We start from the raw sequence: 14,958 nt of genomic DNA, 5'->3' as shown, positions 1-14,958 counted from the left end.
TCTTAAGCCTCGGGTTGGGCTGCGAGCGGGGACATGGGGGTTAGATGCAAGGTCAAAGAGGAGAGGATTACTCAAGATACACTTCAGATAAAAGTGTCAGTCCAATAATCGACGGTGATCCATCATGAGGCGGGTCGTGCTTTTGGATGGGTGTTGACTTCGGGAGGGGGGTAAAAAAAAATGGCCTTCATGTGTGTGTAATAATGAAGATGAACATATTTCTCATGACACACACAATCCTGCTCATTTGTAAAGTGTAAATGATGATTTAGAGCGGGTAGCTTATCAGCAATCACCTTATTGTCTCCTGCTGAGGCTAAAATTGTTCTCTTTCTCTCTCAGTGGAGGATCAGGCACGTCTTTTTTCCCCTGAGAAGAGACTTGTTTTCCCTGCTGTTTGCTGAAATGCCTTCACAGCTACCAGTGAAGGTGGTAATTTGAAGTCCTGGCTCGGTGCTCCCCAACCGGATTTAATTCACATTTCAGAGACAAATATGTGTTGAATTTCAATGGAGACGCGTAGTTTCAGTCTGCATGTAAGGGTTAGAAAATTACAATTACACACGTTTCACTAAAAAAGAGGCATCCTGATGATATATGGAGCCAGTGTTGGTGTGAATCTACAATTTTAGGTGCTTGTATTTGCTCTCCAATAGTTTTCACAGGTAAATACTGCAGTTTCTACTTACACTTATTGATGGCTGAATTTGCCTTTCAGATTTAACGAATTGAACAATGGATTTTTGTCGATGAAAATATACAAAATATAAATTAAAACCTAACCTTGTTGAATTTCATCGCTTACTTACTTACTTACTGCGTCAGTAATATATATCACACATTATTAGTACTTTTACTCTGATAATTTGGTCCATTTTACTGAAAATACTTCTATACTTTTACTTACATCAATCTCTGATTGCACAAATTTTGTAATGAGATATATACTTCTATGTATGAACAAAACGGATCATTTATTCCACTAAATGACAGCTTTATCAGTGTCGCTACACTGTTCATGAGGTCCCTCTATTCAGCTTTTATGAGCTTTTAAATTTACATACTGAATATTCTGTATCATTACATTTTTGTCATTCAAAAGAACATAAATTAACCCCCCTAGATAACAATTATAGGAGTACCTATAAACATTATATTAATGAGAGGGAACAATTAAAAATTACTATAACATGGCAACTCAAAAGTTCTGAAACTTATACATAACAATTTTAAGTAATTAGCATTTGCCACTTTTTTTTTTATTTTTTTAAAACAAACAATTTCTTTTCATTTAAAAGCCACATGATCATTAGTAATAAGAAGTTTAATTGGTGCACATTATCAGGCATCAATCCTTTCTAAAAGGGGCCTTGCTGGCATTCTCAATGCATGGCTGGGTTTCCATAGCCCAGTTATCCCTGCAATAAGATAATAGTTTAAATGTGATATTTTATAGGATTAAGTTAATTATTTTTCATAAGTGCAGCTACGGTTGTGTTCTTTTAACAAATCCAAACCAGGCACAGTTTAGTTGGACGTAAAGAAGCTTTCAGGCAATTTTCTCTGAATACTTTATGTTCAAAGTCCCTGAACTTTGTGCAAAGAAAATATTCCAAATATCCGAGCTGCAAACATGTGGAGAGGGTGAGGTGAGGCGCTAGAGAGAAGGGAAGAGAGGGAAAACATGAAGAGGGAGGGAGGCAAAGTGTGTGTGTGTGTGAGAGAGAGAGAGAGAGAGAGAGAGAGAGAGAGAGGGAGAGAGAGAGAGAAGGAGGGAGGGAGGGAGGGAGATATGGTGCAGTTGAGCAAAGTGAGCCAGGAGTGAGTGGGGCGACAGAGCGGAGGTGACAGCGGAGAATGGAGAGGAGACCGTCCGCCCGGCGAGCTTTGACCGCGGCGAGCGAGGAGAACCCACTCGGTCCTTTCCTTCTGAAGCCAGCGTGCTGAAAGAAACCGGGAGGAATTATAACTGGGGGGCAAAGGAAAGGAATGGCTGATCCTCTGCGGAGGACTTTACTAGCGAAACTCCGGGGGAAGAAAACCAAGAAAGGAGCGACGGTCGGCGGTGGATACGGCTGCGGTGCTGCGGCGAATGGGGGCCGAGAAGGTAAAGAAAAAGTTCTGCAAACGCTGCGAGACTCCGACGAGGCTCGCCCGGTAGTGTTGCTCACAGGGCTGGATTGTGCGACAGGGAGAATGAGTACGTACGAGAATTGTGTTGACGGGGCGATGGTGCAAACAGAGGGGGTTATAATAGTGCCGGCGAGTCGCGCTGCGGAGTTGGCCGGCTCGAGTCCCCGGGAGCGGAGCAGCGGGGGCAGGGTTCGGGTTAATGAGGAGCTCCTGGGGGTCCCACTTCAAAGAGACGCGCAGTTTGGGGGAAATGCGTTCAGGGAGGGAGATGGGAGCCACCGGGGGCCCGGTTCCACTGACAAAATCACGGTGGGGATCCCACTCGCGGGACCGCATGTACAGAGAAAACACTTCGTCTCGGTCCCGCGGCAGTGCAGCGTCGGGGATTCAATTGGATTTGGGGACAATTCAAATCACGTTTTATACCGAGCACAGGTACATGCAGGGGTCTGTAAACCACCGGAGGGTCCGGTTACTGCTGCTGATAGCGACAGGACGGAGCCCAGAAACAGAGGACACTCCCGGCACATGGCAGGGACTGTAGTGGCTGCACAGGAAAACAACGCCAACTGGAGTTTTGACAGCAGCCCAACTTTGGAGACAAGCTCGCCAAACTGCGTGGCACTTGTGTATCCAAACTTCATGTCGAGGAACACGGAGGAAAACGTGTTAATCAGAAACATTGAGAGCTATGGGCCCGACTATACAGGGGACATTAGAGGCACTGCAGGCGGTTTGCAGAGCCCGACCTTTTTCCCCACCGAGTTAGAAATATGCGACATTAACGTGGCATCCCTGTGCACAGAGGGGTCACTGAGATACCCTTTAGACGGCGAGGACGAGGATTACTATGATAATGAAATTCTGCCCTTTTATGAAACAATTAGACCAAAAACTGAAGGTGATAGAGCAGAGGTTGCAGAGCTCAGCCAGCCTGGTCAGGATAAAGGACAGTTCGATGACAGCAGCAGCGCCCAGGAAACAGACAGGCTTAGAAACCAGCTGAAAGAGGCTTATTATCTTCTTATAAATGCTATGAATGATATCAGCCTGGATGTCCAGCAGATTAGTGGTGGTTTGACTGAGCAGCAGGCCACCTCCTCCTGTAGCAGCCACTCCAGGGACAGCCTGTGCTCCAGGTTGTCTGTCAAAAACATGGACAGTGACTCCTGGTCCTCAGGAGGCGACCACAGCCCTCAGCCGGTGTCCGACACGGACTCTCTGCTGCTCTGCCTCACTGGGAATCTGGAGGCAAAGACAAGGCTGAACAGTAAGAGCATGGTGAACCTGTGTTCGGCCAAAACAAGACCCACATTATTGCGCTCTGCCAGTGATGGAGCTATCAGGTGTCCGGGCCGACCCTCAGCCTGCATTCAGACCCTAGGAACGCAGAGTGCACAAATGTGTCGTGATAAAGAAACGGCGGAGACTAAAGAGGCTGAGGGAGGTAGAGACACGGGAGTGGGTGTGCTGTCTGAACTCGGGGCGCTCTGCGGCGCCATCAGCAGTGAGGAGCTGCTACAAGATGCAGGCGGTGATGAAGACCGCGGCGGGCCGCTCAATGAGAGCAGCGGCTCGGTCAACAGCCTCACAGGCTCTTCAGACAGCAACACCGAGGCAGCAACACATCCGGGTCATGCCAACAAGCGGAAGCTCGCTGATGTCCGAGCACAGGTGGCCAACTCGTTCAACAAAGGTCACGGGGTCACTGTCAACAAGATGCAAGAGTGGATGCACAAGGGCCGTCTGTTGTCTTCTGAGATGAAGCAGCGCATCGAAGGCTCATCGTTGCACCGGGGTGGAGCCCAAAGCCAGGACCGGTCCTGTCCTCAGGCCAACCTCGGAGGCTGCAAAGCTGGGGTCCAGACACTCAGCCGAGGGGGAAAATCTGTCAAGGCCAAGTCACCTACAATCAAGTCCCCACGACAGCAGCAGCCAGGTAGGAAGGCTACAAAAGCGTGGCCTCAACCCGCGTGGATCCTCTAAATCAGAGACCTCTCACCCTCCTTCCTCACGTCTGATTATTGTCATCCTCCTCCACTCATAGTAAACTCCGTCTGGTGGCGGTCAACCCTGCACTTCTCCTCTTCTGGATGCAAAGCAAAGGGACGAGACTCCTCAGACCTCTTGCTTTCCTTTTTTAAGATTCTCTAACCGGTGGCGGGTTCTGTCCTTTAACACTAATTTAGGTGCATTTTAACACTGAATTAATCACACATCAGGTCGTAGTTCAGTAACAACTAACTCACTCTCCTGCTAGAGCGTTCTCTGTGGTGTTGGTAGTGGGATTCGTATGTCTATGTGAATGACTTTTGATTGTGAAACAACATGCCAAATGATTTTTCCGATTGTGTTTTGATGTTCTTGTTTGTGATGAAGTTTAAACCCATGAAAACATCTGTATCATGAAACCACTGCAGGAACAGCTGACACGTGCCGTCATCATCTGTCAAGCACCCAATCGGTGAATTTAAGTACCCAGAATGTAGCTTTGATGTTGAGATATTCCAAGAGATACGACGGGATGAGCTCCATTTACACAGCGGACAAAGCAACCTTCCTTTAAGATCTATTTAACTTTTGATCCTGTCACACCGTCCCGTTCAGCAGAAGGAGTTTGCCTGGTTTGTTACAAAAAATGTGGATGTTCAAATTTAAGGATTGCCCAGCGATGTGTTGGCTCATAAATTGAGAGTGACAGCTCTTTATTGACCAGTTGACGAAGCAATCTTTTTATACCCACTTTTAATAGCACTGACAGGAATTAATGCTTTGTGCCAACTTTGGTAATTACACTGATTGGACACCTCAAATATTTAAGATTTCAATGGTTTTTGACACAGTTTCAAAGCTCATGCTGACTTGATTTAACTACTAACAAGGCGGTTAGCCAGTTTAATCAGCGGATTCAGGGACCGTCTGTGTGGAACACATTATATTGGCATTTGTTGCACAGGATGTGGAAACGAGCTTCCTCAATGGATCAAAAACATCTCGATGTCCTGCAGTTTTGTGAAGATGTGTTGAGGTTTATGCGTGTGCCAGCGTGCGAGCCTGAGTGTGTGTGTGTGTTGTTCTGACAGTGTTTACCAGGGTAAATAGACGCTCCGCCATGTGCACAGGATGTTGTCGGTGTGCTGCACTGCTAGAAATAGAGTGTGATGTGTGAGGCCGCTGAGCAAGAGGGGCCTCTGTGTTTGCCTTGTAGTCACTGTGAGACTCGGTGTAGCTCCGACTTTACAGCTCTTACCTCTCCTGTCTTTTAGTTCAAATAAAGGCAGAACTCTTGTAGATATTAGTTTCCATGCAACCCCCCCCATCCCCCCCACACACACACACACACACTCACAGACACACACACAGTATCCTCATTTTTTCCCCATTTTGCTCAGCTTTCCCCCCCTCTCTGTCCCCATTGAACCTTTCCACAGCTGTGGCCAGAGGAATCCAAAGCAGGAGAATAGCCACTGCAGTTATTTTCTGTGGTAGCGGTGTGTGTGTGTGTGTGTGTGTGTGTGTGTGTGTGTGTGTGTCCGTGTGTGTGTGTGTTTGTTTGAGAGCGGGGGTGGCGGGGGTGTGCTGTCATGTCGCCCTCCTCCCCAGTCGTTTGCTCTGGACAGCTCCATGGTAACTTGCATGTTAAAGAGACTTTGCCATTGAATATTTAGGATGCCATTCCTGTTGTTTAACTTGTTTGCGTTGTGTCACTTAATTCCTCGCCATGAATGAACAAAATGAATGGTGATTAAGTATTTATTAAGGTCAGCCCTGGGCTTATCTTGCTCCTGTGGGCCTCTCAACACCTTACAAAGAGCCATTTAAGAAAAAAAGAAAAAAGAAATACCAAAGCTCTTTAAAAGCTCCTGTGATTTGCTTGTCATGGTTTAAATCTCTTAATTAATTTCATGGGTCATGGCTCTTAATTTATTCAAATATTTATATATTTTTGATTTTCTAAAAGTAGACCTGTCCCTCCCCTGAGATCTTTGGAAATTAAACCTCACCATGAATTATTGCCTTAATTAGATCGAAACTAATTTTTTTCTGCCCTGGCTTGTCCTTTAATTACTGTGTGTAAAAAGATTAAGTGATTAAGGGAGTGTGTGTGTGTCATTCCTCGTTTTTATATGTGTGGGTGGAAGATATTATGCACATGCACATCTATGTGCACTTCCATGTGCACAACATCTTCCACCCACACATATAAAAACGAGGAATGACACACACACACACACACTCCCTTAATGGGTACATGCATGTTTGTATTTGCAGCTGGAGGATTTATGGTTTTGTTGTGTTTTGTTGTGGCGGAGAAGCGGGCGTGCCGGCAGGCATGAGGATCCAGGCATCATGTTTTGGCCAGAGTTGAACTCAGGAGTGGTGTGTTAGTCAAACCTGATGTTGATACCGAGCCATAGACACCACAAATAGAGGAGATCCGCTGCTGCGAGGCAGATGTCACTTTCATTTTGTTGTTTTAAATCTTGAGTGCTTTTTGGTCTTCTGGTTCAAACGAAGAGGACAATGATACTCAGTCTGCGTGCCAGCTTAAAGACTGACATTTTGGGAAATACTCAGACTTTGTAGTAGGGCTGGGCGACATGAACAAAATCAGTATTGTTTGACCAAACACCTCCTTCCCTGTGAGAGTTTTGATAAGTAATCAGCAGTAATGTAGATATAATGACTGAGCGGGTAAAGCCAAAAAGTAGAACAGCTACAACAGTCTGGTAAGTTCCGAAAATTATATTCGTTCATTGTACGCAGCCATTAATACCAGGAAACAACATCTACACATCACAATATTATATCCGAAATCCAAGATGACATCTGGTCTCGTCACAATATTGATATAATATCAATTTATCGCTCAGCCCTATTTGTGGTCAGAAGATCGATAAATACCCTCTCATATTTCCTGTTAAATATAAAACTACAGCTTGCAGCTAGTTAGCTTAGCTTAGCATAAAGACTGAGAAGAGATGATAATGACTTCTCTAACTCTGTCAAAAGATTAAATCTGTGGAAAGCTTAAACCAAAAATGTGTTATGTTTGAATCAGTTTAGCATACAAACATGAGAGTTCGAAACTATTCCTTTTAAAAATCACCGATCAAACTTGAAGTCGGACGTGGTGTGGGTTAAGTTTACGATGCAGTATTGCTCAACATTTTTGATTACCGTAAGTCCTGCTCGCTCGATGGTTTCAAAGCCGAGACGCGGGTGCAGGTGTAATGTAATCCCCCTCGACTGCTGTCAAGTCGTGTCAGAACGAGGTGGCGTTTGGTTTCTGCATAGTGCCAGAAACCTTGTTAACTGAGCTGCTGAGTTATTGTTTTTTTTTTCTTCGCATAAACACACAACATTGATTTGTCTTGTCTGGTGTGTCTGTACTTGGACAGATTTATGGAGGATGGTAGCTGTAAAGACAGATCAGGTGATGAAGAAGAAATTTTAGGCATCAGGGTTCATACCGGGATGGTTTATGAGATGTATGAGTCACATGTTGGTGTCTGCAAAGAGTGAGGCAAACACTTGTGTCTTAGTATTGTATCTCATAGTTTGTATGTATTAGGTGGCAGTTTAGGGCTGCAGAGATTTGCTGAAAGGCCTTTTAAATGACTTTCAGTGACTTGACTTACTTTTGCCAGTGTTTTTGGACCTAATTGGGTCACACTGTGCGTCCGTGTGCCTTTTTTTAGACCGTACGGACATTGCCCTGAAGCATTTTTTATCAGTTGTTTCAAACAGACAGGACAAGAGAGTCACTGAAAGAGCTGCAACAACATAGAAAGGAATTTGGGTTTCAAGCCAACATATTGAGGAGGAAGTGGTGTTAGTATTATTAGCGCTTGCCAGGGCGCCTCAGCGGGATGCAAGTGTTGACATGTGATGCAACCCTGGACGATCTCCGCTCTGCCCTGGCGTAAAAAGAAAAATCTACATTGAGAATCCTCATTAGCATATGAATGAGTGTCAACAGGAATGTATGGCACACAGCAAAAGATTCCCCTCTGAAGGGGGCTCTGAAAGTCTGTATACACAACAAAGTTTTGTCTGTACGGAGGAGAAAGCTAGCTGGTGTGTGTTTTGCACTTATGAAAAGAGGAGCCTCGATAAAGAAAAAGGAATTCAGGAAATAAAAGAAAAGCCTCTGGGAAAGTGGATCAAGTGCTTTGTCTTAGAGGAGAAAAAGATTCAGCCACTCAGAAGATTTAGACATGAATATAATTGGGTATACTGTCAGGCTCACATGGCACAGGTCCATACCAGCACATCCAGGAAATAAGCTTCTTTTCTTTTTTCTTTATACGTTTGCATTCCTGGTAGCACCTCAGACAAACCCATAACGCTCCTCCCCATCCGCACACCATCTCTCCCTCCGTCTTTCTCTCCTCATACTCTCACACAGACGTGCACCCTTGTCCTTTGGCTCTGGCCATCTGTTATCATCAGGTCAGGGTTTACGTGCACTGAACACATTATTTTCCACACCACCTTTTCTTTCTTTTGCTTACTGGAAAGGTTTGTCTTGACTCATGTGACAACGTATGAGTTGGTATCAATGACATTTTTTTGATTGTCACATTCTGCAGAAGAATATCAGATCATCGTGAAAAATAATTCAAAAATGTCCTAAAGCCAAAGGTGAGGTCTTTACATTGCTTGTTGCACCTAAAAACTTACAAATGTTGAAGTCGCTGTCACATAAGACAAAGAAAAACAGCAAAACTTCAACACTGACGAGGTGGAATTTGGTCATATTTTACATTTTTACACAGAAAAACAATTAATCAACAGAGTTGCCAATTTATTTTCTGATGTCCAACTGGTCGTTTTAGCTCTACAAACACTTTAGATAAATTATACACCACCCACAAATGTCCACATTTTTGTCGAGGACGTAAAACAAGCTACAAACTTTTGCATTCTTTTCTCTTTAAGAAAAGGTCTTTTTTAGTTTGCTCCTTTAGTGTATCTATAAATCTTTGTTGAAAGATAATTTTTTTTTTTTTTTAATGAAAAGTAGATCCAGAAACTCCATCGTCTGTTTTTCATCAGGCTGAACGTATAAAATCTGTCAGCTAGAATCAGACGGTAACATACTGACACGCTGGGAGGAGGAGGCGAGTGTTAAAATGGCTTGATATTCGACAGCAGTTAAAACTGATTTAAAAGAAAATAATCTCCGTTTTTGGGGTCAGTCGGTGGCCCGCTGGTTGTTTGTGACGGTGTTTCTGCTGTGAAGGAGCGTGACCGTGGAAGGAGACGGCAGCTCGGCTGTAAATCTGGAGCTGTGGTCTGGAATGCTGCTCGTGTCAGAACACGCTTCCTCTTCCAGTTATGAAAGACCCCTTAAAGAAGATGGCATGCTGACAACAGCTCCATGCACAACCGTCCCACCTCTCTGTAGTCTTACCTAGGTCGAGCGTTGGTGGTGGTGGTGGTGGTGGTGGTGGGGGGGAGAGGGGGCTGCAGTTTTTGGATCGGTCTTGGTCTTAATAATCGTCTCCCCCTCTCTCTCTCCCAAAACATGATATCTTGCTTGTTTAAACCTTTGAAGAATCTTTCCCTGCCTTTTCCCCCACAACTTTCTTTTTTATTTCTCACTCTTTCTCAGTAAATCTTTTAAGAACCAAAACATTTTTTTTTTTTTTTTTTATCTGTTAGATGTTTAGCTTCATTTCTAAGCAACTTTAAATCCAGCCTGTCATTTCTTGCTTACCCCATGCCAAATAAAACTTTTTTTTCCTCTTTTTTTTTTTTTTTTTTTTTATGGATTTTTCCACATTAAATCCAAATATGTTTTCAGAATTTCTCTATCTTCCATAGTTTTTTCCCCCCGTATACTCACATGAACATGGAAAAGTGGGTCTAAAGAAAGAGGAGCCCCTCTGTGTTGGCAAACTGTTGCAGTATTTTAGAAGTACGTGGGTACATATTTAAGGTAAAACAGCAGCTTTATTCATGACTAATTAATATAGACATGTTTTCTCATAGAAAAATTCTCAAAAGAGATTTGATTTCAGCGTAAAAAGTACCATTAGGTTGACCTGTTTTAGTTCGTACGATGGAGTATTCGGGTCTTATTAAGTGAAATGTCGAGAATAATATCAAAACGTGCTAATACTGAAATTTAAACTTTATTCTCAACATTTGGACTTTATTTGTAAACTGCTCAATGGAAAAAAAACCATCCTACTCTTAATTTTTTTTGTCTTAATGTGGCCCTAATGCTCCGTTGTTAGTTTGTGCGAAGTTACCGTTTGTTTGCTCAGTGTTACACCCTAAACACTAAAGAGCCTGAAGTGCTGAACGTTTTATAAAGTGGCCTTTTTGTAGGCTTCTTTTGCTGTTCTCCAGGTTTCCGCTCATAAGATTTCAAATATAAGTGAAAAGGCCATTTTGTAGACAAGAGGTGAGTGGAGAGGGTTACAAGGAACTGCCGGTCCACAACAGCTGAAAACAAACCGTAGCAGATTAGTACAGCCTGCCAGCTCGGGCCTACACATTAACTCATGGGACTCTGCAAAAACCACCAGAAACATAATGTACGTTTCCCCTTTCTCGACTGAGCTCCAGGCCCCTCGAACTACCCTAATCCAGGCTAACGCAAACACACTGCTGCTGCAGGTCGTACAAACATGATTCTGTCTGGAAACCCTCTGTAAATTAAACAGAGCAGAAAAGAATAAATACCTTAAAATGTGCTTTACGTCCTGTCAGCCCTGTGGTTCTGACTGAAATGAAACTGATGACAGAGAGGCTGTGATTGGCTGCCTTTTTCAGGCTGTTGTTTTTTTCCACTGTTGAGAGTCGGCGGACTTTTTATCGCCACTGAAAGCTGCTTCATATCCTCATAAGCATCTTATACGATCAACTGGAATGCATCACTAATAAAAACCAATGTCATTCCACTTTGTATCACAGTTGCAGCGGAAAAAAAAAAAAAAAAAAGTTCCAAGACTTGTATTGTGGTGAGAAGAACTACAAAGTTGATGTTTATAGGACAGCGGTTGCTCTATAAAGTAGCAGATCACAGGAAAGCCGGGAGACGCTGCGTAGAGAGGCTGCTGGACTTCCAGGGAAAAGAAAAATCCCACCGGAGCCCTCCGACTCTCTTTGTGCCACTTTCAGGCTTTTGTCAATAAAAGCAACCAAGCACAAAAACACCTTAGTCCCAGTCTACTGAGTAGAAGTTATGTAATCTGAAATCATGTGATTCTTTTTATGTACTTCGCTTTTCTTTCTCTTTGACTAATTCAGGATTAATAACACAAGAAAAAACGTATTCGGACACATTCACATTTTGGAATTACAGTTGCACGTGCACATACGGGAGGTCGTGTGTTAAATGTCGATTTTGTGAAGGGAAAATATTCCCGGGTCTGTAATTTGCTGGATAGGTTGCCATGCGTGAAAAATATATTTCCTCGAGAAGTTGTCATTAAAGCATGTGGAAGGGGTTCGCCTCGGAGCTGTCAAGGATCAAAACAGTCTTTTACACGAGCCTGCTGTACAAGTTACAGCAAGACCCTGCCCTCAGCACCGCGCTCTCCCTGTCACACACACACACACACACACACACACACACACACACACACACACACACACACACACACACACACACACACACACACACACACACACACAGGTTGTTTTTCTCTGGCTGCATCTGCTATCAAACCTCGCAAAAATAAAAACACGCCATTTGATTTGCAGGCAAAGTGGCTTTTTGATTTCTAGGAAGAGAATCTCAGACGATCTGATTATAAAGCTCTGACACGCTTAAAGCCGTGCAGGAGCTCTTTTGTTCCTTTTTATATTTGGGACATTATGGGGACCACGTCACCATCTCCATTATTTGGTCTTTTTCTCTGTGCACATATCGCCACTGGCTGCACTTATCATCGGCCGCACACACACACACACACACACACACACACACACACACACACACACTCCCCCTACCCGCTATATTTTCACAGCTGTAACGCCAGTGGTTTCTTGCTCTTTTCTTTCCCCAAGTTGCTGTGATGGAAGATATGCAAGTTAAATCCTATCTCCCTTTTGAATTCAGAGCCCAAGTATTCGTGGAGCTGATGCGAAATGAAGAGAGGAGGTGCTGCAGGGGATTGTTGCGGCGTGATTGAAAGTTTGACTTTGATCGTTAAAAACTGCACGACAATGCTCCATCTAAAAGTCATAAAACATCTCAATCAGATGAGACAAAGGAGAGACGCAGCTTTTTTGTGCGATTTTAAAAGACACACGAGAGAGTAAAGAGATGAAAGAGGGAAATACTATAAAAGCTAATTGCATTATTCAGGTTTCCGCATTTCCACTTGTGGTTTCTTGATACAGATGGTTTCTTCAACTTGACATGACATGAAGAGTCTGAGATTAAACATCACTTTCTCTGATTCATCTTAATTCAATAATTACTTAAATGATGATGATCCAAATGATTTCTTTATCGTCTCCTGACGTGAAGTTGTAACTCTCACAGGTGGTCTCTCTCCCTCAGCTATCATTGAGAATGTCCAAACCCCGTGCGTTAACGGCCGAGAGGCCGGCAGGACAAACGAGCCGTCGTCGTGGAGGCCGCAGCTCACCACCATCACCGTCTCCAAGAAGCGCAACTGGCTGCAGCAGAGCTCCCTCGCCAAGAATCACTGCGCCAAGGACGAGCTGCAGGGCATGCTGGGAAATGAGGAGGAGGTCAACCAGGGCTCCCATCAGCCACCTCCTCCTCCCAGTCCCTCCCCAGACCACCTGAGGCCGTCAGGGGGGGCGCCGCCACGGCCGGCCCGCCTGCAGCTGCCTCAGGTTAGCCTCGAGTCTACGAGGACGAGATTTAAAGGAACAGTCTGACATTTTGGGGGATTTGCTTGTTAGCTTTCTGTGGTGTTTAACTTCCCGTAGATCAACTTTTGTTTTGTCTTTTTCCAACAAAGTCTAACGGGAAACTGCGTTCGCCTTGTTTCAGATCGTCGTCGGTCAGGAGAAAGTGTCCCCTCACCCTCGAACCGTGGACCCAGCCGAGGAGAACGACGCAGACGACGAAGGAGAGATCTGGTACAACCCGATCCCCGAGGACGACGAGCAGGAGATCTCTCGCCGACCCTGCGTTCGTCTGCTGGTCCCGCCTCGAGCCGAGCCCCAGAGGAGGCCCAGCAGGGGAGGGGAGGCGGGTCGCGGCGGCAGGACCCCGGAGGGGTCCGGTGGCGGCGGGCCCGAGGTGCTCGTGGAAAGCCTCGGTGGCTGTTCTGGAGATGTGAGTCAGGGGAATGCTGCACATTCCACAGAAGCACTACATCTGCACAGACAGATGCTTGCGTGCAAACCTCAGGAGGAGGGGGGGCTTTCCACCAGCAGACAAACAGGTGAGAAAGAAAGACACCCACACCTCATTCTCACCTCCCTTCCTGCTTTTTTGTCAACTTCTTCATTCACTCTTTGCATTCAGTTTTATGGGGCCGACGCTCAAGGGCCACTAACCGTTTTGTCTCAGGCAGTCAGGTGTTTGCGGTTGTTCACACCTCGAACATTAATTAAGTTCCAAATTATTCCTGGCTCACTGTAGCTCAACTCGTAAATAAATCAAGCTTTTAAGTGCATAGTTTAAGGTATATAGCGCTTTAAAAACGGTTAATCCAGAACTGCTCTTGAAATCTAGTCAAGTCAAGCCCAGTGTGACAAATTCGCCTTGGGAGTTTTTCAGACTCCGCACACCTTGTATCCTTAAAACGCCCCCGAAATACCCTCCAACAGGGAAAAAAAAAAATGAAAGAGTAGGGATCACTCTTCCAGGACAGACTACAGCAACATAGATGATTTACAGTAGGGGCAGTAGATCGGTCTGATGAAGAGTATATATAGTGTGTAATTAACAGCCAAACCAGCTCTGTTTTTCCTCGTTTGGGTCTTTTTGATGGGAGCAGACAGGAGCCGAGGCTGTCTAATCATATCACTCCATATCAGTGTCCCTCATTAGTTAAACTCAGACTGACTCAGACATTAGCCAGGAGGAATTCAGAACCGGCATTCCTGAGAGGAAAGAATATCCATTTACTTGTGACTGCTGCTCATACACACAAACACACTCACACAAACACACACACTCACACAAACACACACTCACACAAACACACTCAGAGGCCTGTGAACTTTGTAAATTGGTCTTTCTTGATGGTTTTTCTCCCAAATTGAAGAAATGTCTCCTCTCGCGTTTGGCTCATTAAAACTGCACTTAAGATGTGTGTGGACACAAAAAGGCAAATTCGTGACCTGTGGTGTTAAAGCAGAGTTAAAACAAATAAATTGTAGTGCTTTTTATTTACTCGTGTGCGCGAAAGTTGTTGACAACTCCGGTCTACAGCGACGACATAATGATGACAGCCAGCACACGGCTCCCTGTCTCTTAATAAGCTTGCTCTGTTTTTTTATAACTTCCGACTTTTTGTTCTCTGTGATGTGGCAACATGGTAGTTTGAACCAATTGGCACATCTCAAGCTGAGCCTATAATTACAACTTTTGACAACACTTTTCTGTGGCACGCAACAGCACTTTTCTCAGATGTATGAGCACAAAGCCAGCCTGAATAGTTTGGATTTGCTGAAATCCAATACTTGGGCTTTAGTGTTCACAGCAACAGTTTTTACTGCAGGTATAAAGGCTTGAAATGAACTCAGCGATAACCTTTCCTCACAAATACTCTGGATTTTAAGAGTTTAAACCACAATCATGAGTTCTTTTAAATTATAAAATGATTCATACTGCAGATTTTCCATGTTTTTAAAACAATAATCAGTATTTGCTCA

The 14,958-nt window shown here is 44.4% G+C and overlaps 1 protein-coding gene across 3 annotated transcripts in view; it reads left to right on the top strand.

Annotated features, from left to right (window-relative positions):
* The first annotated feature begins 1,811 nt into the window (after positions 1-1,811).
* Positions 1,812-14,958, top strand: part of syde2 (synapse defective 1, Rho GTPase, homolog 2 (C. elegans)) — a 48,152-nt gene continuing 35,005 nt past the window's right edge. Inside the window, exons 1-3 of one of the 3 annotated variants that reach the window (XM_069153100.1) lie at positions 1,812-2,107; positions 12,662-12,963; positions 13,124-13,520. In XM_069153100.1, coding sequence (XP_069009201.1) covers positions 1,990-2,107; positions 12,662-12,963; positions 13,124-13,520 — 817 coding nt within the window. In that variant the 5' untranslated portion in view covers positions 1,812-1,989. Of the gene's footprint in view, positions 4,073-12,643; positions 12,964-13,123; positions 13,521-14,958 lie in introns of all 3 variants that reach the window. The other 2 variants (XM_069153099.1, XM_069153098.1) reach the window with 2 other exon arrangements.

Source organism: Embiotoca jacksoni, unplaced genomic scaffold (assembly GCF_022577435.1).
Source record: "Embiotoca jacksoni isolate LCO1_2020_lvr unplaced genomic scaffold, fEmbJac1.0.p SCAF_19, whole genome shotgun sequence".
NCBI lineage: Eukaryota > Metazoa > Chordata > Actinopteri > Embiotocidae > Embiotoca > Embiotoca jacksoni.
Note: the sequence above shows the minus strand (reverse complement) of the source record. Positions and strands in the feature narration are given on the sequence as shown.